Here is a 26307-nt window from a genome sequence, read left to right as displayed (position 1 = left end):
TAAATTCTTCTTCTTCTTTCGATATTTGTTGGTAACACTGAAAAACAAGAAATTCATTCAGGGTTTCCAGACGTAATATTTTTAATACTACGGTAGTATTTTTTCACCAAAAAAAAGGGGTATGGTATTTTTCGCAGTATTTTTTTAAAATGTGGTATTTTTATTTTTTATTTATTTATTTTATTTTCATTTTCTAAAATAAAGAAAAGTGCCACTCTAGTTTTGAAGTTAAAAACAATTTTTGAAATAATCCAACAGTTTATTTTCTATTAGTCATAATTTTCAGCTGCCAAAAGGTATAAGTCCTAAAATTTAAGATGCTGTCATTATTTCAATAAATACTTACGTTTTTATTTACACATCTTGTAGATATTTTGTTTTTTTGCAGAGTTTACACCTCGAAAAAAGACTTTATACACTTTTCTAATTAGATTAATAAACCAAGAATTTTAAAAACTAATGTATCAAAAAACATTAATTTTATAACTAAGTGCATATACAATATAACTAAGTGCATATACAATATATGTACCCATTTTTAATATCTGGGTAAATTTTCAGCTTGCATATTTGTTGAGTGCTGATATGTATTTTAATGTACACATGATATCCCGTATTAAAATGCACTATCTCTAAACGTATGACAAATAGTCTGGCACTGCCATCTGGTGTATAGATTGGGAAATAAACATGCTTCCGGAAATAAGAAATAAATTGCTTTAATCTTCAATCTTAATCTTAATGATGCTTTAATCTTTATGGTTTACTGATAAATAAGATAAATAAATTCACTGAAGTAATTACAAATAATTACAAAATGAGAAAATTATTCCTTAATATTAAAGTAAAAAATTGCTAATTGCTTTATTTTCTCTCAGTTCTAACTGATTACGCTTTCATCTATACAATTCAATTCAATTCACTGTTTCAATTTTTGAAATATGTCTCATTTAAATATGCTTTCAAGTGTTTCCGCATTGCTGCTAGCTCTGGTTTTGAAGTTTCAAGTTCAGGACTCTAAAAAAATAATAATAATAATCATAAAAGTAATACAAAAATGAAATAATGTATTAAGTAGCATTTGATAAAATAATTGCGACTTAATGAAGTAATAAATCAAGTAACAACCAAAATTAATAACAATAAAAATATGTTTTTATTTGAATATAGTGAATTAAAATTTTTGTTCTAAAGATTCAAACAATGATTAGGTTTAAGTGAAATAATAGTTTTAAATAATTAAGAAGGCACTGGATGTTCAGAAAGAGAAAAATCCTTAAAAAACAGATTATTTAATTTTACAGATATTAGAAAAATTCCCGCTTAAATAAGTAACATACAACAAAACGCACTAAAGTCTATTAATGATAACAATATTCCATTAAAATTTGAAAATGATTGAATATTAACTTCACTTTTCTGTTTTAAACGTGCAATATTCAAAGAAATTCGAACCAATGATGTAGTCTAATGATAGTAAAGCAAAAAACAAAACTATGATGTTGATATATTTGCATCTTGGTTGCGTTTTCCTTTAAAAAGCTCGTTATTCCTGTTTCTTTTTGGTCATTTCAATTTTTAGATTTCCCCTTTTTTTTAATCGCTTTTTTTTTTTACGAATTTTAAACTCTTTGGAGCAGATAAGTAATCGGAGTTTCTTTTATTTTTTTTCTGAAGTTCTAATTTCAAAATATTTTTTGGAATTATTTAATTATAAAAAAAAAAAAAAAAAAACAGTCTAATAATTACACAAAAAAAATCTGTTAAATCATCGTAATTATATTTGCACCAAAATATAAAATCCTAAAATAGTAGTCTGAGAAACATTTCTGTTTATTCACATTTAAAAATTTATCAGTAATTGATTTTGTGAATAAAAAAAATTAATTAATTAAATGATAAACAACTGCTTCCCTTAAATCTAAATACTAACTGCAAATTTGAAAAAAATACCGCCTGGAAGTCAATCAGGTTTGGAAGATTTTACCTTTAAGGCAAAAAGTGACATTTCAAAACCATAAATTATTGAAAAGGCTAAATATTGTATTCTTTTCAATTATTGTAACCTAAGGACCGGAATAGCCCGGATAGTAGGGCACTGGGGACATGTCGAAGATATCATGGGTTCCATCCCCTCTGGCTGAATGACTCCCCGTGAAGTAAATGGTGACTGATGTACGTTAAATCTGACCGATCACAAAGTCCTCCATGTTCTCATAACAAATCAATACTTCTGGGGATACTGATCCAGGAAATCCATTGTCTTCTTGATTGGTATCAAAAATGTAAGGATACGGTGTTGGACACTGGTAGCCGTAAACCCAGAATACGGTTCTGGTTCAACGCCTGGTGTTCAACGACGGTTATGAAATGAAATAAAATTGTTGTATTAATGTAAAATAGTGAAAAACGTGTCAAAAATACGATGAATTAAAATTCTATGTCAAAAGATTGATAATATTTTTGATTTAAAGAAAATTTTTCTTGTGATTTTCTTTAAATTTATAAATTAGTATAAGTTTTTAATCGAGTAATATATTACGGCTTCAGTTCTTAGAATTATTTCATAAAAAACATGTTTGCGATCATTTTTAAGAGTTCCATTTTCACTTTAAGGTTCTTTTTTTTCTAAAGATTCGATTTTTTTTCTCATTTAAGGCAGGTCATTTTTAAGAATTAATCGATCATCTGCATCCTATCCCTATAAATAAGCAACGATAGTTCCGTGGTTCAGGTAGTAAGCTGCTACTCTGACATCGATGGATGCTACGACTAAACGCTGTGTGAAGCCCATCTTGACTCAATTAGTACGAGCTAATCTCAGTAGAAAAAGTAACCAATGCGTTCCGCTGATTTCATTATCACCTACATGACATTGGTCTCGAAATTAAAGAGTCTCTGTGACATCCTTCGCAGGGCCTGATTATCGCCTAAACCCAATATGCATGGGGGTAGGGCCCACAATTTCTGAGTGGCCTTATAAATTAGTAAAAAGTTTAATAAAGGGTGGAATAGCCTTGTACTAAATAAAAAATAATTACAGCTTACAATAAAAAATAATAATTCAACTAATCAGTGTCTTTTAGCAAAAATCACTGATTTCAATTGTTTGTGGTAACTAAACTATTTTGACATAACATAGTTTTGTTGTTTTATATTTGGCTTTAACTTATAGATGCGTAAACTTCATCTTAAAAAAATAATCTTCAATGGTCTAATTTCAAAATTTCTTAGAATGTTTATAATATCAAAATATTTTGTATGGGGCCCGGAGAATTTGGTGGTCCTTGGGCCTGAATTTCTCTTGATCGGTCCCTGACCTTTTGTCAACAACCGGCTGTTGTTGTTTGTAAGCAACCGGATGTGCGTTACTTTTTACAATATGATAGCAAGAGTCATGACGGCTCAGGGAATAGAACGCTCGCTTACCAACCTATTATTTTTTATTATTTTATTTAATAATAGTCGAGAAATTTTGAATAGTAAGGTATGAAATTTAATACGTAATTTCAAAAGATAGTACGCAAAGTTTGAGCGAAATCGGTTGAATATTCGAGTTCTTTAAATGTGACGAAATACGCAAAAAGTAAAATTAGCATTAAAGGGCAGAAACTTTGGATTGTTCTCCTGACAAAACTATGAAAATCATATTTATCAGATTGCTACTACCCCCTATAGCTAGGGGGTCTGAAATCCGAATCCGTTTCAAAAAAGGAATGTTTATTTAAAAAAATACGCTTGTGCCTCTGATTTCGTAACTTAAAATATCGTCAGCACTGATAAATTAGCATATTTGAGATCTATTCGAGGCCTGGTTGAATCCTAGAACGTGGGAATCCGATCTTTAGATCAAAAGTTATTTAGGGTGGTCCATTTTTTTGTCCCACTGTACAAGTTAACGAATGTACAAGATATTTTACACGCTGTGTCAGACAATATTGTTTTTATCTTCATCAAGTTTCACATGCATGCTTTGTATCAGTAAATATATTAAGCTGTTATCCTATACTATCCGACTATCACGAGAACTGCTCCCGGAACTAGACTGGTATACTGGTAATTATGAATGGGGAGTGGGTTTAACTGTTTTCAATTGATTTAAGTTGGAAGAGTTGTATATTTTGTTTAACTCTCCCCCATTATGGATGGTTCACTTTTTTTTTTCAATAGCAGAAGGAAATCTCAACCTTTTAGATGGGAGGTGTTCTTCGAAGAGTGGAGAAGTACAGGGTGAGCCAGTCAAACCTGCATTTTTGAAAATGGTGGGAGAGCCGTGAAAGAGGGTGAAGCGAGTTACCGAAGTTACCATTGTGTCCCCCAGAACTAAGCATTTCAGTCGCCATGGAGCAGTGGTCTAAACAACAACGTTCATTCACTGTGAAAGCGCTTTACCAAAGTTGTAGTTATGCAGCCGCTCAGCGTCGTTTCAGGACAAACTTTCAAATTAATCGAAATAGGCCAGTGCCGTCTGCTAATTCAATCAAATTGTGGGTGAAAAACTTTGAAGCAATTGGTGAAACGAGAAGCAGAAGGGCTGGCAGTGCAAGATCAGTGCGCACTCCAGCGAATATTGACGGCGTGAGAGTTGCTGTGGACGGAAGCCCTCGGAGATCGGCAATATCTTAGTGGCGTTATTTTTAGACAGTGAATGTTGTTTAAATGCTTTTTAATGTAGATTAAGATATAGTAACAATAAAATGCTGAAATATCCATCCGTTTATTTTTTACAGTCATTTCAAAAATGCAAGTTTGACTGGTTCACCCTGTACTTAAGAATATACTGGATTTTGCAAAAAAAAAAAAAGTATTTCGTTTCAAAATTGTAAATAAAATCTTACTTTTTGATGCTTCTTTTCAAGAATAGCAAGATTTCTTTGGAGTTCTTTCAATTCTGAATCTAACTTAACATTTTCTGACTGAAACTTCTTCCTGGAACTTTTTTCTTCTTCCAAGCTGAAAAAAAAGAATAATTGTTTTAACTACTTAACAATTGTCTTAACAACTTAATTGTAACAACTTAACAAGAATTTTCAATATACTGCTGGACAAAATTAAGACAACATCAGAATTGAACGCAGCTTCAATGGGCTAATGTTCTCTTCACCAATGAGTCCAGATTCAGTCTACAACCTGATTCTGGATGGTTATTGATATGGAGGGAACCTGTAACCCGATACCATCCCTGCAACTTTATCGAAAGGGACAATTATGCTGGTGAAGACCTAATGGTTTGGGCAGGGATCATGCAAGATACCCGTACATCGCTCCATGTGTTTGACAATGGTTCTGTGAATGCCCAGAGGTACAGGCAGGAGGTCCTAGAGCCCAATGTGCGTCTTTTCAGTGGCGCTGTTGGCGCTGAGTTCATTTTTATGGACGACAATGCGCGACCACATAGGGCTCTCATGGTTGATGAGTATCTGGAAAGCGAGGATATTCAACGAATGGATTGGCCAGTCAAATCCCCTGACCTGAATCCTATTGAACATGCTTTGGATACTCCTGGGAGAGCTATTGCGATGCGCCAACCTCTCCCCCCCAGAACCATTCTGGAGTTAGAAATTTCTCTGGTGGAAGAATGGGAGGGTCTTCCACAAGTCCTCCTTAACTCCCTTATTAACAGCATGCATACTCGTTGTGCATGCTGTCTGTCTGTCAGGGGTGACCATACACCATACTAGAGGCAACACACACAGTACAAGCCTGACTTTTACTGTCATCTTTTATTCTTAAGTTGTTCAGACTACATTGGATTTATTGGCAATAGATCTTGCCAGTGAATGTAACTTTCATTTTTGTTTTGCATACTTTATTATCATGGAATAAGCTATATCCATACCAAATTTCATTTATTTATATTCAGTATTTTTTGGGATATTTAGGAAAATGTCTTCCATCTCTTAATTTTGTCCGCCAGTGTACATATATATGCATGTGCATGCCAGAACACTGCTAATGCGGTTTCCCTTGTTTTTCTTCACCTTTATTATCCGTTTTCAACTTAAGATTTTTCTGTATTAAATCACTGACGAGTCAAACATGTCATAAGAGATGCATTGTGCTTAAAATTAAATCCATCTATTTAAATATTGGAAAGCAACTTTAGCAATAGCTTCACAGCCAAATGCGTGGCACTCGTATAAATAAAGAAAAAGAATAAAATTTGTAGCAAAGTTGTTTAATTTTCTGATTAGATACAGCCTTTTTAAACATTGTACAAAATACAGTGGTTTGTTTGTTATAATTATGTGAATCTGACAAAAGATATGAGGCTGTAGCTTATTTTACCTTTGCTGATTTTTACTGCTGGACAAGCTGATATTTACTTTCGTTTTAATTATATTTAATAATTCAAACAGGTTAAATAATAATTGGGTACTTGCGGCTTGAGAAGAAGTGAAGTGTTTGTGCGTAGCCATGTGCTTTAAATCAGATTTAATTTAATACCTAAAAGCAACGTCGCAAGTTTGAGTCGAACCTGATGGTCTTCTAAATCGGCAGACACCACGATTTACCTACGATGCCGTCTCTTGCAGGCATCCAATTGACGCAAAGGAATTCTAACGAAACTGCAGGTGAACAGAATTAACAAAGATCGATCAGAAAACATTTTTCTAAACAACCTTTTTCACTGTTTTTTACGCATTTTTCAAATTCAATGAGCTCAAAACTAATCTGTCTTCAAACACTGAAATTTAGAAATGTTTTCATAGGAAAATCGATTTGTCTGTACCAAATGTAATTACAAAGCAACCGAAATTTATATAGTCAAAGATTTCACGGAAAGTATTTACTATATATTCTTTGAGCTTCATTTCAAAAACTGAACGAACCTTCCTACAAAGTTAGGCTAAAATAACTTTGTATCTAATAAGCAAGCGAAGGGATCCGAAAGGAACTGCAGAAGCATTTTCAGGAACCCAGTCAAGGTTCGTAAAGTAATTTTGTTTTTGATTTGATTATATTATAAATAGACTCACTTGGAATGCAATTGACGGAGTTTGCTTTTGCAAGCTTCCAGCTGTTTCTGTTGCCTGTCAACTTGATTGTTTTTTACATCCAGCTGTTCCTGGACAGATATCATTGCAGTTTCTGTGATATACTGTATACTTTCAATTTCTTCATTGACCTGCAAATTATAAGTCAATGAATTAGACGGGAATTCAGAACTCAGAGCAAATGAGAATTTTTCTCTTGCATATTTGATTTAACTCATTTTATTTTAAGAAATATGAAAGCCAGTTCTTAATTTTTGAAAGTATAAAAATTTATGCCTTATTAGAAAAAAAAAATTGTGTTACTGGATTCCCCAGGGGCACACATTGCCTTGGGGCAGACCAACACCTCATAGAAGTATGAAGGCCTCAGCCAAAGTAGTCCGATGTGACGAAGTTAACTGCGCAGTTGATGAAAAATAAGAAAGATGTCATTACGTTCGGGGCACTAAGCTGCGCAGTGGTTGGAAATACGATATATGTCATTACGTTTGGACTACTAAAGGATATTTATGGTAACCCGTGCAGAGGCCTACTCTTTTCTAGGAGGTGTTGGGCAGACACGCCTTCAAATTCAAATCTATTTAAATCTTTAAAAGAATGTTATTTACAAAGTTCCGGAACATAAGAAGAAGAAATGGAAAAAAAAAGACGAAGAAACGAAACTAGTGGTGGTTTGAAGGCTAAAGATAAAGCAAGTTAAACAAAACCAAAGAAAGTTAAAAGTAAGAAGAAAAAAACGTAAATTATTAGAAGTAAAAACGAAAAATACCGCAGATTTTACTAGCGACATTATTTAGGCTACGAGTAAAGTTTAGATACATCATGCATAATTATGTAAGTCAAAAAGAGAAATTCAAAATTGGAAATAATGTGAGCACTCGCATTTAGCGAAGTAAAAAATTTGTATATAAATCTTAATGTAAAGAAGAGTCTTTTAAACCATTATTTATAATTATTTAAACTATAAACACTCAACATACTACAATACTGGCAATCGTGCGGATCTTTTGAGTGTGGACCTGTTGAGGAATAACGGAAGTATTTTTGCCATCAATGGATATTTAATCGCTAATTTTTTTATTTTTAAGTTCTTCAAAAAATACGGAGAAATTTTAGTATATACAGGTAAATAGGAGATAGTCGTAAAAAACAGGAGACTGGGCAGGTATGGAAAAGCTGCTGCACATACACAAAATCACGTAAAGTGATGAACAGTTTCTTCTCCAAACAAAATTTAGCTTTATAAATTATTTGTTAAACTGATTTCTATTAACTAGGATTCATTTGGAAACGAACAAAAAAATTATGAAAATAATTTCTTCTAGCTTATTTGACACTCGATTAAAAGAAGTTTTTCCAACTCAAGTATTTTGACCTTTTGCATTTCGTTTACTTCACTTAATTGCTTAGCTATCTTCTTTTCCTCGTTTAATGACTGTGAAACTTCATCCAACCTTTCTTTTAAAATCTTTTTCTCGCTTGCTACCTACAGAAGTTAACTACGCCATCAGAAAATTATTTATCACATTGCCGTTCGAATATTACGTAAGCGTGTTTATGAAAATTATAAACAACGTAAACAACGTAAGCAACGTATATTACGTAAGCATGTTAAGCAAATTACAAATCTCTTCCGTGCTTCCGTGAGAGAGCCGTTGCCCTCTCTCTGATTTTTGCACTTTCACTTAAGTAATCTTGTTTCAAAAATTTTCGTATTAAATTCGTATAAAATATGTAGCTTTGTATTAAAACGAAAAATGTATGTTTTAATTAATTCTACAAAAATTTGAACTTCATTGAAGAAGCTTCTTTCTCAACTCATTTATACCCCAAATTAACTGCAATTTCAAATATGAAACGTCAATTTTTTTTCTTAAATATTTTTTTGCATTTAAAAGAATTGAAAATTAGAGAATTTTAGTACTAAGTACTCTTTGGAAGCAAAAATAAGCGAATTCCTAACCCTTATATTAAGAGAGCTCTACCCTCACAATTTTAAATTCTAGTTTAAATTCTTAATTTGTGTTTTCTTGCTATTTATTTGCTCTTACTTTTGATAATACAGTATTATTGGATTGTACAATACCTCTTAAAAAAGTTAGCCATTAATAGGACCGCTTTATTAGATTCGGGGAAATAGCACTTGATAATTTTAGGAGAATGATTCAATGATTTCCTATAACTATAACCTAAACTATAACCTAAACTTCCTATAACCTAAACTATAAAGCACTAAAATGGTGCGATTTGTGGTTTTGAGAAAGTAATTTAAAACTGCACGTTTCTAAGTTTTTAGAATTTTTAAAATATAGTCTTATTGTAGTTTAAATTAATGAAAATCAGTTTGGATGCTGCTGAAAATTTCTTTTAACGTTGGTTGCCTAAAAATAAAGATACTTATTAAAATCTAATTTATGGACACATTTCATACATTTAAAATCAGATTGAAGGGGTAGGAAGTGCTAACGTAATATTTGATCACTATTAATACCATTATTAATATCAGGCAGGGAAATATTAAAAAAAAAAAAAAACATTTAATGAAGTAGTATTCGTACCTCCAGATTTTTATTTTCAAGGATTACAATATCTTCTTCAAGTTTCTTTAAACTTGCATCTGGACTGAATTTTTCTAATTGCTGATTTTTTCTCTCACATTTATCTTTTTCCAACCTGAAAATAAATAGCGAACTTTAATTATTTTAATTAGAACGCCTGAGAAAATTGTTGAATGGCGTATTTTTCTAAGATGCTAAAACCGGAATTCTTCCATTCTAAAAAGAATAATCTAGGAATTATTGGAATAACTATTTATGATATAGAATAATAAGAGGAGGTTCATGGAATAAAGACAGTTAAATTTAATGAGATTTGTGCAATAAATGACCAATATGAATGTTTTATACATAATAAATGAGCCCCTTCATATCTTATTTTTTACAAAAACAAAAAGAATTTGGAATACAGATATTATACTGGCTTTTTTTATTGGCTCCATATTAGACTAAGTCAGAACTTATACAAAGCGAATACCTGGTGCGAAGCAAATGATTAATTAATCGATAATCAATTTAAAAATAGATTTCGGATCCCGTAAAAAAATATGAGAAACTCAAAATTGAGGTTATAAAAATAATTTGATTACGGGAGAAATTTAAGGGGCAGTGAATGACACTAACTAAAAAAAATTTCCAATATCTTTAAAAAAGAAAACCCAACTGGCTTTAATGTTTACACCAGACGCTATAATAGTGATTCGTTATATTTCGACAATGTTTTTATTTCTCCACTACTATTAATTTATACGCCTTGAATGAACATATTTTTCAAAATCTACAGTGAAGAAAAAAAAAGGAACACAAACTAATAATCAGATAGTCGTATCCAAAAACACAATCTTGATAGTTGAAGCATATTATACCCTTTGATGCAGAATCATATTTTTCAAACACAGCTCATTTTCAAACAATAATTTTTCAAATTTGAAGTTATTTAGATTTAAGAGAGACAGTTATTCATCATTAAAATTATAGACAAAGTAATAAACAAAATCAATTACTGATAAATTTTTAAATAGGAATGAAGAAAAAAGAAATTCCATGGATAAAAATGCTTATAAAAAGGAAGGGGGAAAATGCTTATAAATTAGTTCGGATAATATTGTCAAATACAAAATTAGACACAAAAAACGCACTTTCTAACGTACACCCCTTTAATCCTTAAGATAAAACACCAGTTTCTCTCTAATTATTAAGCTAATTATTTCTAGCTCATACAAATCTAATTTTTAAAAAAATACAAAGCTCACTTGGGTAGAATTTCATTCAATTCATTCTCTTTCATGTCTAACTGTTGTTGCAAATCAATGATTTGCTGGTTTTTCTTATTCAGTTGGTCCTCGGCATCATTTAGTTTTGCTACAGTACATGTCATAACTAGATCAATATCAATCGTCATCTAAAAAACAGAAAGCATTCTACAAACAATGAATATTATGGACAATTGTACAGTGCTGAATACAAAAAACGAACAGCTTTTGATTAAGTTATCCGATTTTTAAATGCTGAGATGCGATCTTGATGTTCCGAGGATTCGAAAATAGTACAGTTACTTATTAAAGATGATATTTTAAATCAAGAAATCAGACGCAAAAACGTGCATTGTTTAACAAAATTTTGAAACTTTTTACTTTTTACTTTCGAATATATATATATATATATATATATATATATATATATATATATATATATATATATATATATATAAATAAATAAATACAAGAAAACACTAAGAAAGTTAAGAAAAACAATAAGTATCATTTATTGCGCTTAAGCTGCAAGTAAACAGCACTCATTAGATAAGTTCAAAATGAAGAATAAAACAATATAGACATATGAAAAAAGGGGGTGGGAAATAATAATTAAAAAAATAACAAACAAAATTTTATTAAAAAAAAAAAAAAAAAAAAAAGTGAAATGTTAATTAAAAAGCCGGAAAAAAAAAGATATAATCTTTTCTTCAGCCCACACGATTATATCCGCAAAACAGAGTGCTTTCTGATATTGTATCAATAAAGCCAAAGCAAAATATATTAATACAATAGTGTGATACAAAAATTTTTTTTTGAGTGCTCCTCACACTATTGTATTAATATATTTTGCTTTGGCTTTATTGATACAATATCAGAAAGCACTCTGTTTTGCGGATATAATCGTGTGGGCTGAAGAAAAGATTATATCTTTTTTTTTTCCGGCTTTTTTTCCGTTTTTTTAATTAACATTTCACTTTTTTTTTTTTTTTTTTAATAAAATTTTGTTTGTTATTTTTTTACTTATTATTTCCCACCCCCTTTTTTCATATGTCTATATTGTTTTATTCTTCATTTTGAACTTATATATATATATATATATATATACATAATATAATTAATTATTATAATCTAGTTTTATAATGATGGAAGCAAGTTTAAATTACACAGCAGGGAGATTTTTGTATCACTTTAAACGATACCATTTTAAATCACAAAATTTTATTGGTCTATTAAATAGTTTCTGGGATGCTGTGAATTAAAAATTGCAACCTCTTCGAACATATGAACTTAAGGAACTATTTGGAACATCACTAAATTAAAAATTTTCTGAGAAAAAAAGGTATTTTAATTCAGATAAAATAAATTTTTGTGTCTAATATTAATACTTTAAAATCTTCCTGTAGAAACTATTTAGTATTTACTAGGTTTTCCCTTTATAATATTAATACTGATTTTAGTGTGTGAAAATATTTCAACTTAAAAATGGAGACAATAATCCAAACATATAGTTTTAAAACAAAAAAGAAAGCTTCCATTTTATTTTTTATCACTAAATCTTTCATTTCTTATTCTTTTGGAGTTATGTACGATTAATATGACAAAACGAACAATGGAGATCAGGAACTGAATGTTTTGCATTAATTAATAGTATACTCGTGAAAAATTATTGTTTTAAAAACTAAAAAGCATGAAAATTAAATTGACCTCTTCTATTTTTGCTTCTAAATGCTTCAGATATTCACATTTCTTTTCATCTTCGTCCAATGTTTCTTCTATCTTCTTCTACAAAATTACAATAACAAATAAAAAGTTATTCATACTATTTTTAAATTCATTTGATAGAGCGACAGCAAACGTGAGGGCAAAAGAAAAAAAAAATTTCAGCAGTTGAAACTTTCTGATTTCCTCTAAGTTTATCGAAACCCACTTCTCACTAAACTTTAAATTACTTATAAAAGTGAAAGAGAATTTGTCACGAAGGGTTTTTCCCTTGGTGTAGTGTCCTCTCAACAATATTTGTACTCTTTTCTGTCATGAAAATTAGATACAACAATATTATGTATTCGATGTGTACTTATTTCTTGCACTACTTTGTGTTATAAATACATTTAACTTTCTCTATTTTAGAGTATTCACCTCTTTACCCGATTTATACATGGATTTTACTTTACCTTTTAATATGTGTTTGGCTCGGTATGTCTTTTTTGGACTTCGTGCTATTAAATTTTATATTCAATTCGGATTCAATTCAAAGTTAGGAATAAAAAAATTAAAAACACTATTAAAATTTGTCAAATTATTAGTAAGGAAGGCAGGATGAAGCAAGTCAAAACTGATTTGATTGCCTGATGAAAATTGCGAGTATTTCTATTAATTGTGTTGCAACTTCTTTCTGTCCCTGTGATCAGGGATCAGAAGTCTACAAACATATTTAAAATACTGATGTAAAATATTTCATATAAATGCTATTCTTAATTTATAATTTATTAGAAAACAACAGCATCAATTTAATAATACCTTCAGTTCAGCATTTTCCTCTCGAAGCTCTTTTAAATTTGAAGCTAATCTTAAATTTTCTGTCTGTAGCTTTGCCCTAGCATTTTCTTCCTCATCTAATCTAAAAAAGGAAAAAGAAGAAAAAAACGAAAAGCATGCTCTTCAGTTAAGTAAGACAAATGATTTCTATTAAGAATATTCTTTTTATTAAATTTTATATGTATATTTTTTGCATTATATATTCTATATCTGCATTTCTCTGCACATATCTACTGTCCATACATTTTTCTTTTATTCTATTGAAATATATGGCTAATTGATATCTCTATGACCAAATCATTCAAAACTGCAGCAAAATTAAATTAGGAATACAATTAGAAAAATACATGTTTTGCGCTTCTTTAAATAAAATAAAATTTAAAAAGTTAACTATAACCATACAATAGAATGATAATAGCAATAATTATCTAATATTGCTTATTTATAAGAAAAATTTGCAAAAAAAAAATTTTTTTTCCTTTCTTCTTAATTCAGATTCAATTTTGTCAAAATTGTCAATTTGAGGAGAAACTTTTTTCGTTCTTTAATATTTCTTAATTCAAACTGTTACTTTCTGATGCTCTTAAACCTCAGCAACGAAAAATGTACTAATTTTTTATTTAAGCAAAGCAATACTAAAAAATCATTAAAAATATATTATATTTAAGAAAAAGCTATTCAAATTAAATGAGAGTTTGGGTCAATTTTTTTCGTACTATAAAGAAGGGTAAAAATAATACATTTTAAAAAAATATTCTTTTTTTATTCCTCTTTTTATAATTTAACATAAAATTAATTTGAATGTTATCTTTATTTATTCATAGGAGTCATTTACAAATTTTTCTTACATATACTGCCCCATATAGCTATAAATTTTAGCTTGTCTTCACGCCAAAATAGGCGGCCATACACAACCTCTTGAATCAAATGTTTTACTTTCACTACACAAATGTTCTTTTACAGTACTTAAGTGTAAAGTAGCCGCCATTATTCAGTCAGCAAATTGTAAATTTACTTTTACTATGCAATATAAATTGAAAATAATCAATTTAGGATGCATATATATATATTAGTTCTTAAAAAAAATTATTCTGTAACTTACGCATACGCGTAGCACAGAGAGAATATTAAGAAGAATTCGAAATAGGCTTAACGTAACAGAAGCGAAGCGAAATTAAACATGATAAAACCTCTTAATACAGTTCACAGAGATTTAAAAATGAATATATAACTGCCCTTATTACACAACTAAAAACATACCTTTATATTTCAACTGCGAATTTTCGTTTCTGTTAATGAGTATCAGAGTATGAAACAATTAACTATCGCCAACTCATCTTGGATTTCACACAGGAGTGGCGAATGCGATACTCAAAGTGCATCAGAATTGGTGTTTTCGGATAATTTTCGCATGATGTAGAAGACCGAGAGTTTGGTGTAAGCGGTTAAGTGTTTTGATTTAAATTACGCCTTTTAAATCGTATATGAAGGCTGGATTTGCGAAAGACTGGAATAAATTGTTCTTTCGCGCTATTTTTTATTTTATTCAGGATCATATTTAGAGAGATGCTACACCACAGTTTTTACAGTGCAGAAGATAAATTTTTTAATCCAAGTTAAAATTAATAATTAAAGTAATGCATTTGAGAAATATAACACAAAACTTACTAAATGTTTCCTTCATTAATTTGTTTTAATTTTAAAAAAATGAGACAGAATGAGAAATTTCATCTAAGAAGGCGAACACACGTTCATTAATATTTTTACTTTGCTTAACATACCTTCAGAATTACATCACGATTCTTAATTATTATAAACAAAGCGCTTTTAGGGATCTAGAATAATTTAGACAATTGCGATTTTGATGTTATTCTTCTATCCACTTTTCTTAACATTTTTAATTTCCGCTCTCAGCTCAAATACGGGTTAGTTCCATCAAAAAGTCCTCCATGAAGGAAAAATTTCTCCCAATACTTAATCCAGGAGTTCCCTTATCTTCCTAATCGGGTTCAAAATTACAAGGCTACGGATTTGAACATTGGTAGTGGTAACCCAAAAAAATTGAATCGGCTGTTTAACGAGACGGTTATAAAAGGAAAAAAATGTCATTAAAACCTAGCAAAATTCAGAAGAATGCGAATTTTAATTCTAAAATGCACAATGTCTTAACATTAAGAGCGAATACAATTTTCAAACAAGAAAAATATAATTGATGAATATATTAAACCCTTTGAAAAGATATTTTGAAAGGTGATGATTTATACACATAACTCTGATTTATAAATGACGGTGCAATATGCATTTCAAATTCTCATGATGATAAGAATTCCATTTCAGTAGGGGAAAATTGAGCGTTCAACCCCACTTTTTTTACTATGGGATGAGCGTTCAACCCCACTTTTTTTTTACTATGGGATGAGCGTTCAACCCCACTTTGGGTCGATGTCCTCTTTTACTATAGTTCTATGGGATGAGAGCTACACCCCACTTCGGATCGATGACCTCTTGTCTACGAGATCCCCTCTTTAGATAAAGTTTCATCAAAAGGAAGATTTTTATTATCTCTTCTTTGGAAAGTGGAAGAATTATTTTTATTTTCGGGACATAGAAATTTTTCGCAAACTAGTATATTTTATTATGCTTTCAATATTTAAATTAATTTGTGAATTATTATTTTCTCAATTAAGCATTATAATTTCAATGATTTAATTTTAAAAATGAGCCTTCAAAGATTACATTTTTATTAATTTTATACTATATAACTAAAAATTCTAAACTAATTAAATAGTTTCATGATCAGAATGTTTATATTTAATTAGTTTTCTTCAGTGAGTTCGCTAATGTGAAGAGGAACGTTTTTTTTCCCCAAGGACTTAGAAATTTTTCGCAAGCCAGTATATTTTTCCTATGTTTTTATTATTCAAATTAATGTGGGAATTATTATTTTCTCATTAAAGCATTATAAAAACATTAATTTAATTTCTAAATGAACCATTCCTTAGAGATTAAATTTTTACCAATTTTAAATGATATGTCTAATAATTCTAAACTGATGAAATAGTTTATTAGTCAGAATGCTTGTATTTAATTAGTCGAGATATAGTAAATATGTAATAATCATTCTAAGAGTTCTAAGTATATGTAATAATCATTCTAAGAGAATATGTAATAATCATTCTATATATAATCAGTTGAAGAAAATGGTTTAAGAGTTCGAAAAAACTTGATGAATTTGTCTACTCATTATCAGTTATAAAGTGTAATTATTATTCATTAATATTTTAATGAAAACTAATTAAGTCACTAAAACTCGTAATTCATATTTTAATGAAAATCCGTTAAAACTCGTTTGATTAAGGCAGTTCTTGGAAATGTCGATGAAATACTAGCGTCTTTATCATTAACCTAAGAAAGTTAAGTAAACTCATATCGTCACTCTGAAACTGAAGTTTTCGATAACTATGTCTTGTTTTTAATCATCTGCGTTCCAAAACACTTCAGATTGGTTGTTAATTTGAAGTTAGAAAAATATTCAAAATGTTTGTACTTTGAAAATTTCCAATGTTATTGGTACTTGGAAAATTTCTGAAGTTCTTTGTACTTTGCATAACTTTCAAATTGTTTTGAGTTAGAAAAATTTAAAATTTTTTTGTACTTAGAAATACCCTGAAGCTGTGTGAACATATAAAATTATTTTAGTTGATTAATACGGTACCCTGGTAGTTATAAATTTTCATTAAGCTTGATGGGAATTTGAAAAACTTTAAATTCGGATGTATTGTTGGTAGAAAATTTCCGAAGTTGGTTGTGCTTTGAATTATTTTTAAATTGTTTTAACTCCAAAATATTTTCGAAATTTTTGCCCTTAGAAATATTTTGTAGTTTTGTAAACATGTAAATTTTTGAAGCTGGAAAAAATGCATTTAAAAAGTAGCAAAAGTTTACATTTTAAGTAATTTTCAACTTGCTCCGGCTTAGAAAAATTTTACAATTATATGTAATTGAAAAAATTCTGAAGCTCTTTGAACATAGAAAAGTATTTTAGTAGAAAAGAAACGCGTTTATTTAAAATCACAGAAGTTTAGTCACGGAAAAAATTCGAAACTGTTTCGGATTTTGTAAAATCTTCTAATAATCTGCAGTTTTCTTCAGTGAGTTGATCGCTAATGTGATGAGGAACGTTTTTTTTCCTCAGGAAATTTTTCGCAAGCTAGTATACTTTTCCTATGTTTTTATTATTTAAATTAATGTGTGAATTATTATTTTCTCATTAAAGCATTATAAAAACATTAATTTAATTTCTAAATGAACCATTCCTTAGAGATTAAATTTTTACCAATTTTAAATGATATGTCTAATAATTCTAAACTGATGAAATAGTTTATTAGTCAGAATGTTTGTATTTAATTAGCTGAGATAGTATATATGTAATAATCATTCTAAGAGATAACTATACATATTCAGTTGAATAAAATGGCTTATGTTTTCATTACTTAAATTAATGTTCGAATTATTATTTTCCCATTGAAGCATTATAATAACATTAGTTTAATTTCTAACTGAACCCTTCTTTAGAGATTACATTTTTACCAATTTTAAATGATATGTCTAATAATTCTAAACTGATGAAATAGTTTATTAGTCAGAATGTTTGTATTTAATTAGCTGAGATAGTATATATGTAATAATCATTCTAAGAGATAACTATATATAATCAGTTGAAGAAAATGGTTTATGAGTTCGAAAGAACTTGATGAATTTGTCTACTCATTATCAGTTATATAGTGTAATTATTATTCATTAATATTTTAATGAAAACTCGTTAATTAAGTCACTAAAACTCGTAATTCATATTTTAATGAAAATCGGATAAGAGTTTGGTGTTAAAAAATGTTAGATTTGATTCGACTTTTCAAATAATTTGCACTTTTAAAAAATTCCGAAGTTGTTGGAACTAGAAAATTATTTTAGTTGGAAAAAACAAGTATACAAGAAGTAACAGAATATATTTTTTTTCCAAATTGTTTTGACTTTGAAGTTTTTTAAAATTATTTATACTTTGAAATTATTTTGAATCGGATCGTGTTAGAAATATTCTGGAGTTACATGTACATAAAATTGTTTTTAGTTTGCAAAAATGGCTATATATCTAGCAGCAGGTGTTTGGTCGTGGAAAAGTTTTTGTAATTTGGAAAATTTTCAATTTCTTGGTTTTAAAAAAATTCTGAAGTTGTTGGTATTTCTAAATTTCTGAAGTTTTTTAAGAACAGGTATATTAAGAATCGCAGATGTTGTAAGTAATACTGTCGTACTGTTTGTAAAAACTCTTTGTACTTTGAAGAATTCTGATGTTGTTGGAACTTAGAAAATTTCTCAAGTTGTTTGCTCCTTAAAAAATTTTAAAATTGTCTTGACTTTGAAAAATTTTAAAATTGTTCGTACTTTGAAAAATTTTTACATTTTTCGTACTTCGAAAAGTTTCGATGGGAAATTCTGATTTCTTGAAAATTCTGAATTCTTCTTGTTTTGTACTTAGAATTGTTTTTGAATTCTTTGAACATAGAAAACTATTTTAGTTGGGAAAAATGGGTCTATAAGAAGTTGCAGTATATTTAAAATTGTTTAGACTTCGAAAAATTTTCAAATTATTTATACTCTGAAAAATTCTTACTCTGCAGGTTTTAGAAATATTCTGAAATTGTTTGAACCTAGAAACCTTTTTTTAGTTTTTTTTTTAAAAAAAAACCCAGATAAATAAAGAGTCGCAAAAGTTTGAAGTCTGAAAAATTTTCAACTTGCTTAGATTTTGAAAAAATATTCAAATAGTTTATACTAAGGAAGATTTCTAAAGATGAGTGAAGTCTATAAAACGTTTCAAATTTTTGTACTTAAAAATATTCGTAAGTTGTTTAAATGTAGAGTTTTCTTTTCCTTTAAGTTGGAAAAAAAACGGATTTATAAGGAGTAGCAGGTGTTTGGACGAGGAAAAATTTTTGAACTGTTTCGACTTTTAAAAGTTGTCAAATATTTCGTGCTTTGATAAATTCTGAAACTTTTGATTTTAGAAAAACTCTAAAGATGTTTAGAATCAGGAAAATTCTGAAGTTCTGAAAAAACGGATAAATAAGGAGTCGCAGAAGTTTGAAGTTAGAAAAAGTTTAAACTTTTAATACTTTGAAAATTCTGATGTTTTAGGTATTTAGAAAATTCTGAAGTTGTTTGTACTTTGAAAAACTTTTCTTTTTTTTTGTACCTAGAAATATTCTGAGGATATGTGAATTTGAAAATTTCTGAAGTTGGCAAAAAGAAAATGTATATAAGGAGTTGCAGAATTTTAAAATTAAAAACTTTTTTTAACGTGTTTCAACTTTGATAAATTTTCTAATTCTTTGTACTTTGAACAATTCTTAATCTGTTGGTTTTAGAAAAGTTCTGATGTTGTTTGAACACAGAAAATTTTCTGAATGTGAAAAAAACTGCTGTATAACGTATAGCAGAAGTTTGTTCTTTGAAAAATTTTCTAATGTTTTGTAATGAGAAAAACTCGGATATGTTCATTACTTAGAAAAATTCAGAAAATGTTTTACCTTTGAATAATTTTCAAATTCTTTTGGCTTTGAAAAATTTTCAAGTCGCTTGTATTTTGTTTAAACATAGAAATTTATCTATGTCGGAAAAAGCAGCTTTATTACGCCTAGCAGAAGTTTGGTCTCGGAAAAGTTTCAATATGTTTCAGCTTAGAACATTTTTCAAATTACTTGCACTTGTTGGTTCTAAAGTTGTTGGTACTTGAAAATTTTTTTAAATTGTTTTAAGTTAAAACATTTAAAAAATTTCGCTACCTAAAATTATAATGAAGTTGTTTGCACTTTGAATAATTTTAAATTGCCTTGACTTCGAAAAACTTTAAAATATTTTTTCTCCGAAATATTCCAAAATTGTTTGAATATAACACAATTTTTGAAGTTGGAAAAAATGGGTATATAGCGAGTCAAGATGTTTGGTCTAGGAAAATTTTTCAAATTGCTTCGATTTTTGAAAATTTTTTTGAATTGTACGTACTTTGAGAAATTATGAAACTCATGGTATTTTGAAAAATTCTAAAGTTATTTGTACCTAGAAATTTTTTTAATTTGTTTTGATTTAATTTTTTGGTGATACTTTTAATGTTTTTGGTACTTTTAAAAATTCTGAAGCAGTTTGTACTTTGAATAATTTTAAAGAGCTTTAAGATTTACAGAACTTTCAGACTGTCAGTACTTAGAATTATATCTTAAGTTGTGTGAACTTAGAAAAATATTTCGAACTATTTGGACTTTAAAATATTATGATATTCTTTGAACGTAGAAAACCTTTTAAGTTGGAAAAAATGGCTATATGCTGAGAGTAATCAGTAATACCTAACGAGTGGGGTTGAACTCTGATCCCTGCTAGGGAAGCGGATTGTAGCTCTTGAGTCATTTTCAAACTGTTTTGACTTTAAAAACGCTTTCGAACCATTTGTATTTAGAAATATTTTGCAAATGTTGATACACAGAAATTTATTGAAGTCGGAAAAAACAGTTATATAACGAGTAGCAGAAGTTTGGTCTTGAAATGACACTGAATAATTTTCAAATTAGCATATAAGAAGTCGCAGAAATATTTTCAAATTATTTTGTCATCAAAAAAATTTTCAAAGTGTTAGTACTTGAAAAAAAAAATTTCTGATGTTATTGGAACTTTGAAAATTTCTAAAGTTGTTTGTACTTTGAATAATTACAAATTATTTAGACTTTCGTAAACTTTCAAAACTTTTGTTCTTAGAAATAATCTGAAATCGTTTGACCTTACACAATTTTTGAAGTTGGAAAAATTAGCAGATAACGACTCATACTTGCTTAGGTCTAGGAAAATGTTTCAAATTGTTTCGATTTTAGAACAATTTTCGTAACTTATGTACTTTGAAAAAGTATGAAGCTGATGGTAGTTTGAAACATTCTGAAACTTTTTTTAATCAAAACAATGGAAACAGCATTAAAAATGGAAACAGCTTCAGAATGTTTCAAAATACCATCAGCTTCATACTTTTTCAAAGTACATAAGTTACGAAAATTGTTCTAAAATCGAAACAATTTGAAACATTTTCCTAGACCTAAGCAAGTATGAGTCGTTATCTGCTAATTTTTCCAACTTCAAAAATTGTGTAAGGTCAAACGATTTCAGATTATTTCTAAGAACAAAAGTTTTGAAAGTTTACGAAAGTCTAAATAATTTGTAATTATTCAAAGTACAAACAACTTTAGAAATTTTCAAAGTTCCAATAACATCAGAAATTTTTTTTTCAAGTACTAACACTTTGAAAATTTTTTTGATGACAAAATAATTTGAAAATATTTCTGCGACTTCTTATATGCTAATTTGAAAATTATTCAGTGTCATTTCAAGACCAAACTTCTGCTACTCGTTATATAACTGTTTTTTCCGACTTCAATAAATTTCTGTGTATCAACATTTGCAAAATATTTCTAAATACAAATGGTTCGAAAGCGTTTTTAAAGTCAAAACAGTTTGAAAATGACTCAAGAGCTACAATCCGCTTCCCTAGCAGGGATCAGAGTTCAACCCCACTCGTTAGGTATTACTGATTACTCTCAGCATATAGCCATTTTTTCCAACTTAAAAGGTTTTCTACGTTCAAAGAATATCATAATATTTTAAAGTCCAAATAGTTCGAAATATTTTTCTAAGTTCACACAACTTAAGATATAATTCTAAGTACTGACAGTCTGAAAGTTCTGTAAATCTTAAAGCTCTTTAAAATTATTCAAAGTACAAACTGCTTCAGAATTTTTAAAAGTACCAAAAACATTAAAAGTATCACCAAAAAATTAAATCAAAACAAATTAAAAAAATTTCTAGGTACAAATAACTTTAGAATTTTTCAAAATACCATGAGTTTCATAATTTCTCAAAGTACGTACAATTCAAAAAAATTTTCAAAAATCGAAGCAATTTGAAAAATTTTCCTAGACCAAACATCTTGACTCGCTATATACCCATTTTTTCCAACTTCAAAAATTGTGTTATATTCAAACAATTTTGGAATATTTCGGAGAAAAAATATTTTAAAGTTTTTCGAAGTCAAGGCAATTTAAAATTATTCAAAGTGCAAACAACTTCATTATAATTTTAGGTAGCGAAATTTTTTAAATGTTTTAACTTAAAACAATTTAAAAAAATTTTCAAGTACCAACAACTTTAGAACCAACAAGTGCAAGTAATTTGAAAAATGTTCTAAGCTGAAACATATTGAAACTTTTCCGAGACCAAACTTCTGCTAGGCGTAATAAAGCTGCTTTTTCCGACATAGATAAATTTCTATGTTTAAACAAAATACAAGCGACTTGAAAATTTTTCAAAGCCAAAAGAATTTGAAAATTATTCAAAGGTAAAACATTTTCTGAATTTTTCTAAGTAATGAACATATCCGAGTTTTTCTCATTACAAAACATTAGAAAATTTTTCAAAGAACAAACTTCTGCTATACGTTATACAGCAGTTTTTTTCACATTCAGAAAATTTTCTGTGTTCAAACAACATCAGAACTTTTCTAAAACCAACAGATTAAGAATTGTTCAAAGTACAAAGAATTAGAAAATTTATCAAAGTTGAAACACGTTAAAAAAAGTTTTTAATTTTAAAATTCTGCAACTCCTTATATACATTTTCTTTTTGCCAACTTCAGAAATTTTCAAATTCACATATCCTCAGAATATTTCTAGGTACAAAAAAAAAGAAAAGTTTTTCAAAGTACAAACAACTTCAGAATTTTCTAAATACCTAAAACATCAGAATTTTCAAAGTATTAAAAGTTTAAACTTTTTCTAACTTCAAACTTCTGCGACTCCTTATTTATCCGTTTTTTCAGAACTTCAGAATTTTCCTGATTCTAAACATCTTTAGAGTTTTTCTAAAATCAAAAGTTTCAGAATTTATCAAAGCACGAAATATTTGACAACTTTTAAAAGTCGAAACAGTTCAAAAATTTTTCCTCGTCCAAACACCTGCTACTCCTTATAAATCCGTTTTTTTTCCAACTTAAAGGAAAAGAAAACTCTACATTTAAACAACTTACGAATATTTTTAAGTACAAAAATTTGAAACGTTTTATAGACTTCACTCATCTTTAGAAATCTTCCTTAGTATAAACTATTTGAATATTTTTTCAAAATCTAAGCAAGTTGAAAATTTTTCAGACTTCAAACTTTTGCGACTCTTTATTTATCTGGGTTTTTTTTTAAAAAAAAAACTAAAAAAAGGTTTCTAGGTTCAAACAATTTCAGAATATTTCTAAAACCTGCAGAGTAAGAATTTTTCAGAGTATAAATAATTTGAAAATTTTTCGAAGTCTAAACAATTTTAAATATACTGCAACTTCTTATAGACCCATTTTTCCCAACTAAAATAGTTTTCTATGTTCAAAGAATTCAAAAACAATTCTAAGTACAAAACAAGAAGAATTCAGAATTTTCAAGAAATCAGAATTTCCCATCGAAACTTTTCGAAGTACGAAAAATGTAAAAATTTTTCAAAGTACGAACAATTTTAAAATTTTTCAAAGTCAAGACAATTTTAAAATTTTTTAAGGAGCAAACAACTTGAGAAATTTTCTAAGTTCCAACAACATCAGAATTCTTCAAAGTACAAAGAGTTTTTACAAACAGTACGACAGTATTACTTACAACATCTGCGATTCTTAATATACCTGTTCTTAAAAAACTTCAGAAATTTAGAAATACCAACAACTTCAGAATTTTTTTAAAACCAAGAAATTGAAAATTTTCCAAATTACAAAAACTTTTCCACGACCAAACACCTGCTGCTAGATATATAGCCATTTTTGCAAACTAAAAACAATTTTATGTACATGTAACTCCAGAATATTTCTAACACGATCCGATTCAAAATAATTTCAAAGTATAAATAATTTTAAAAAACTTCAAAGTCAAAACAATTTGGAAAAAAAATATATTCTGTTACTTCTTGTATACTTGTTTTTTCCAACTAAAATAATTTTCTAGTTCCAACAACTTCGGAATTTTTTAAAAGTGCAAATTATTTGAAAAGTCGAATCAAATCTAACATTTTTTAACACCAAACTCTTATCCGATTTTCATTAAAATATGAATTACGAGTTTTAGTGACTTAATTAACGAGTTTTCATTAAAATATTAATGAATAATAATTACACTATATAACTGATAATGAGTAGACAAATTCATCAAGTTCTTTCGAACTCATAAACCATTTTCTTCAACTGATTATATATAGTTATCTCTTAGAATGATTATTACATATATACTATCTCAGCTAATTAAATACAAACATTCTGACTAATAAACTATTTCATCAGTTTAGAATTATTAGACATATCATTTAAAATTGGTAAAAATGTAATCTCTAAAGAAGGGTTCAGTTAGAAATTAAACTAATGTTATTATAATGCTTCAATGGGAAAATAATAATTCGAACATTAATTTAAGTAATGAAAACATAAGCCATTTTATTCAACTGAATATGTATAGTTATCTCTTAGAATGATTATTACATATATACTATCTCAGCTAATTAAATACAAACATTCTGACTAATAAACTATTTCATCAGTTTAGAATTATTAGACATATCATTTAAAATTGGTAAAAATTTAATCTCTAAGGAATGGTTCATTTAGAAATTAAATTAATGTTTTTATAATGCTTTAATGAGAAAATAATAATTCACACATTAATTTAAATAATAAAAACATAGGAAAAGTATACTAGCTTGCGAAAAATTTCCTGAGGAAAAAAAACGTTCCTCATCACATTAGCGATCAACTCACTGAAGAAAACTGCAGATTATTAGAAGATTTTACAAAATCCGAAACAGTTTCGAATTTTTTCCGTGACTAAACTTCTGTGATTTTAAATAAACGCGTTTCTTTTCTACTAAAATACTTTTCTATGTTCAAAGAGCTTCAGAATTTTTTCAATTACATATAATTGTAAAATTTTTCTAAGCCGGAGCAAGTTGAAAATTACTTAAAATGTAAACTTTTGCTACTTTTTAAATGCATTTTTTCCAGCTTCAAAAATTTACATGTTTACAAAACTACAAAATATTTCTAAGGGCAAAAATTTCGAAAATATTTTGGAGTTAAAACAATTTAAAAATAATTCAAAGCACAACCAACTTCGGAAATTTTCTACCAACAATACATCCGAATTTAAAGTTTTTCAAATTCCCATCAAGCTTAATGAAAATTTATAACTACCAGGGTACCGTATTAATCAACTAAAATAATTTTATATGTTCACACAGCTTCAGGGTATTTCTAAGTACAAAAAAATTTTAAATTTTTCTAACTCAAAACAATTTGAAAGTTATGCAAAGTACAAAGAACTTCAGAAATTTTCCAAGTACCAATAACATTGGAAATTTTCAAAGTACAAACATTTTGAATATTTTTCTAACTTCAAATTAACAACCAATCTGAAGTGTTTTGGAACGCAGATGATTAAAAACAAGACATAGTTATCGAAAACTTCAGTTTCAGAGTGACGATATGAGTTTACTTAACTTTCTTAGGTTAATGATAAAGACGCTAGTATTTCATCGACATTTCCAAGAACTGCCTTAATCAAACGAGTTTTAACGGATTTTCATTAAAATATGAATTACGAGTTTTAGTGACTTAATTAGTTTTCATTAAAATATTAATGAATAATAATTACACTTTATAACTGATAATGAGTAGACAAATTCATCAAGTTTTTTCGAACTCTTAAACCATTTTCTTCAACTGATTATATATAGAATGATTATTACATATTCTCTTAGAATGATTATTACATATACTTAGAACTCTTAGAATGATTATTACATATTTACTATATCTCGACTAATTAAATACAAGCATTCTGACTAATAAACTATTTC

General features: G+C 28.4%; 1 protein-coding gene across 2 annotated transcripts in view; it reads right to left on the bottom strand.

The window, feature by feature from the left end:
* Window positions 1-703: 703 nt before the first annotated feature.
* The window catches only part of LOC107454784 (uncharacterized), a 39166-nt gene continuing 13562 nt past the window's right edge, over window positions 704-26307 (bottom strand). The window contains exons 4-10 of one of the 2 annotated variants that reach the window (XM_087169179.1): window positions 13327-13426; window positions 12514-12591; window positions 10807-10955; window positions 9557-9671; window positions 6981-7129; window positions 4839-4953; window positions 704-1017 (exon numbers count right to left, since the gene is read on the bottom strand). In XM_087169179.1, the coding sequence (XP_087025305.1) occupies window positions 928-1017; window positions 4839-4953; window positions 6981-7129; window positions 9557-9671; window positions 10807-10955; window positions 12514-12591; window positions 13327-13426 (796 nt within the window). In that variant the 3' untranslated portion in view covers window positions 704-927. The remainder of the gene's footprint in view (window positions 1018-4838; window positions 4954-6980; window positions 7130-9556; window positions 9672-10806; window positions 10956-12513; window positions 12592-13326; window positions 13427-26307) is intronic. The other variant, XM_087169180.1, reaches the window with a different exon arrangement.

This window comes from Parasteatoda tepidariorum, chromosome 8 (assembly GCF_982258835.1).
Source record: "Parasteatoda tepidariorum strain Cologne lab strain chromosome 8, Ptep-v5.0, whole genome shotgun sequence".
NCBI classification, from domain to species: Eukaryota; Metazoa; Arthropoda; class Arachnida; order Araneae; family Theridiidae; genus Parasteatoda; species Parasteatoda tepidariorum.
The sequence above is the reverse complement of the archived record's forward strand: the minus strand, read 5'-3'. Positions and strand labels throughout refer to the sequence as shown.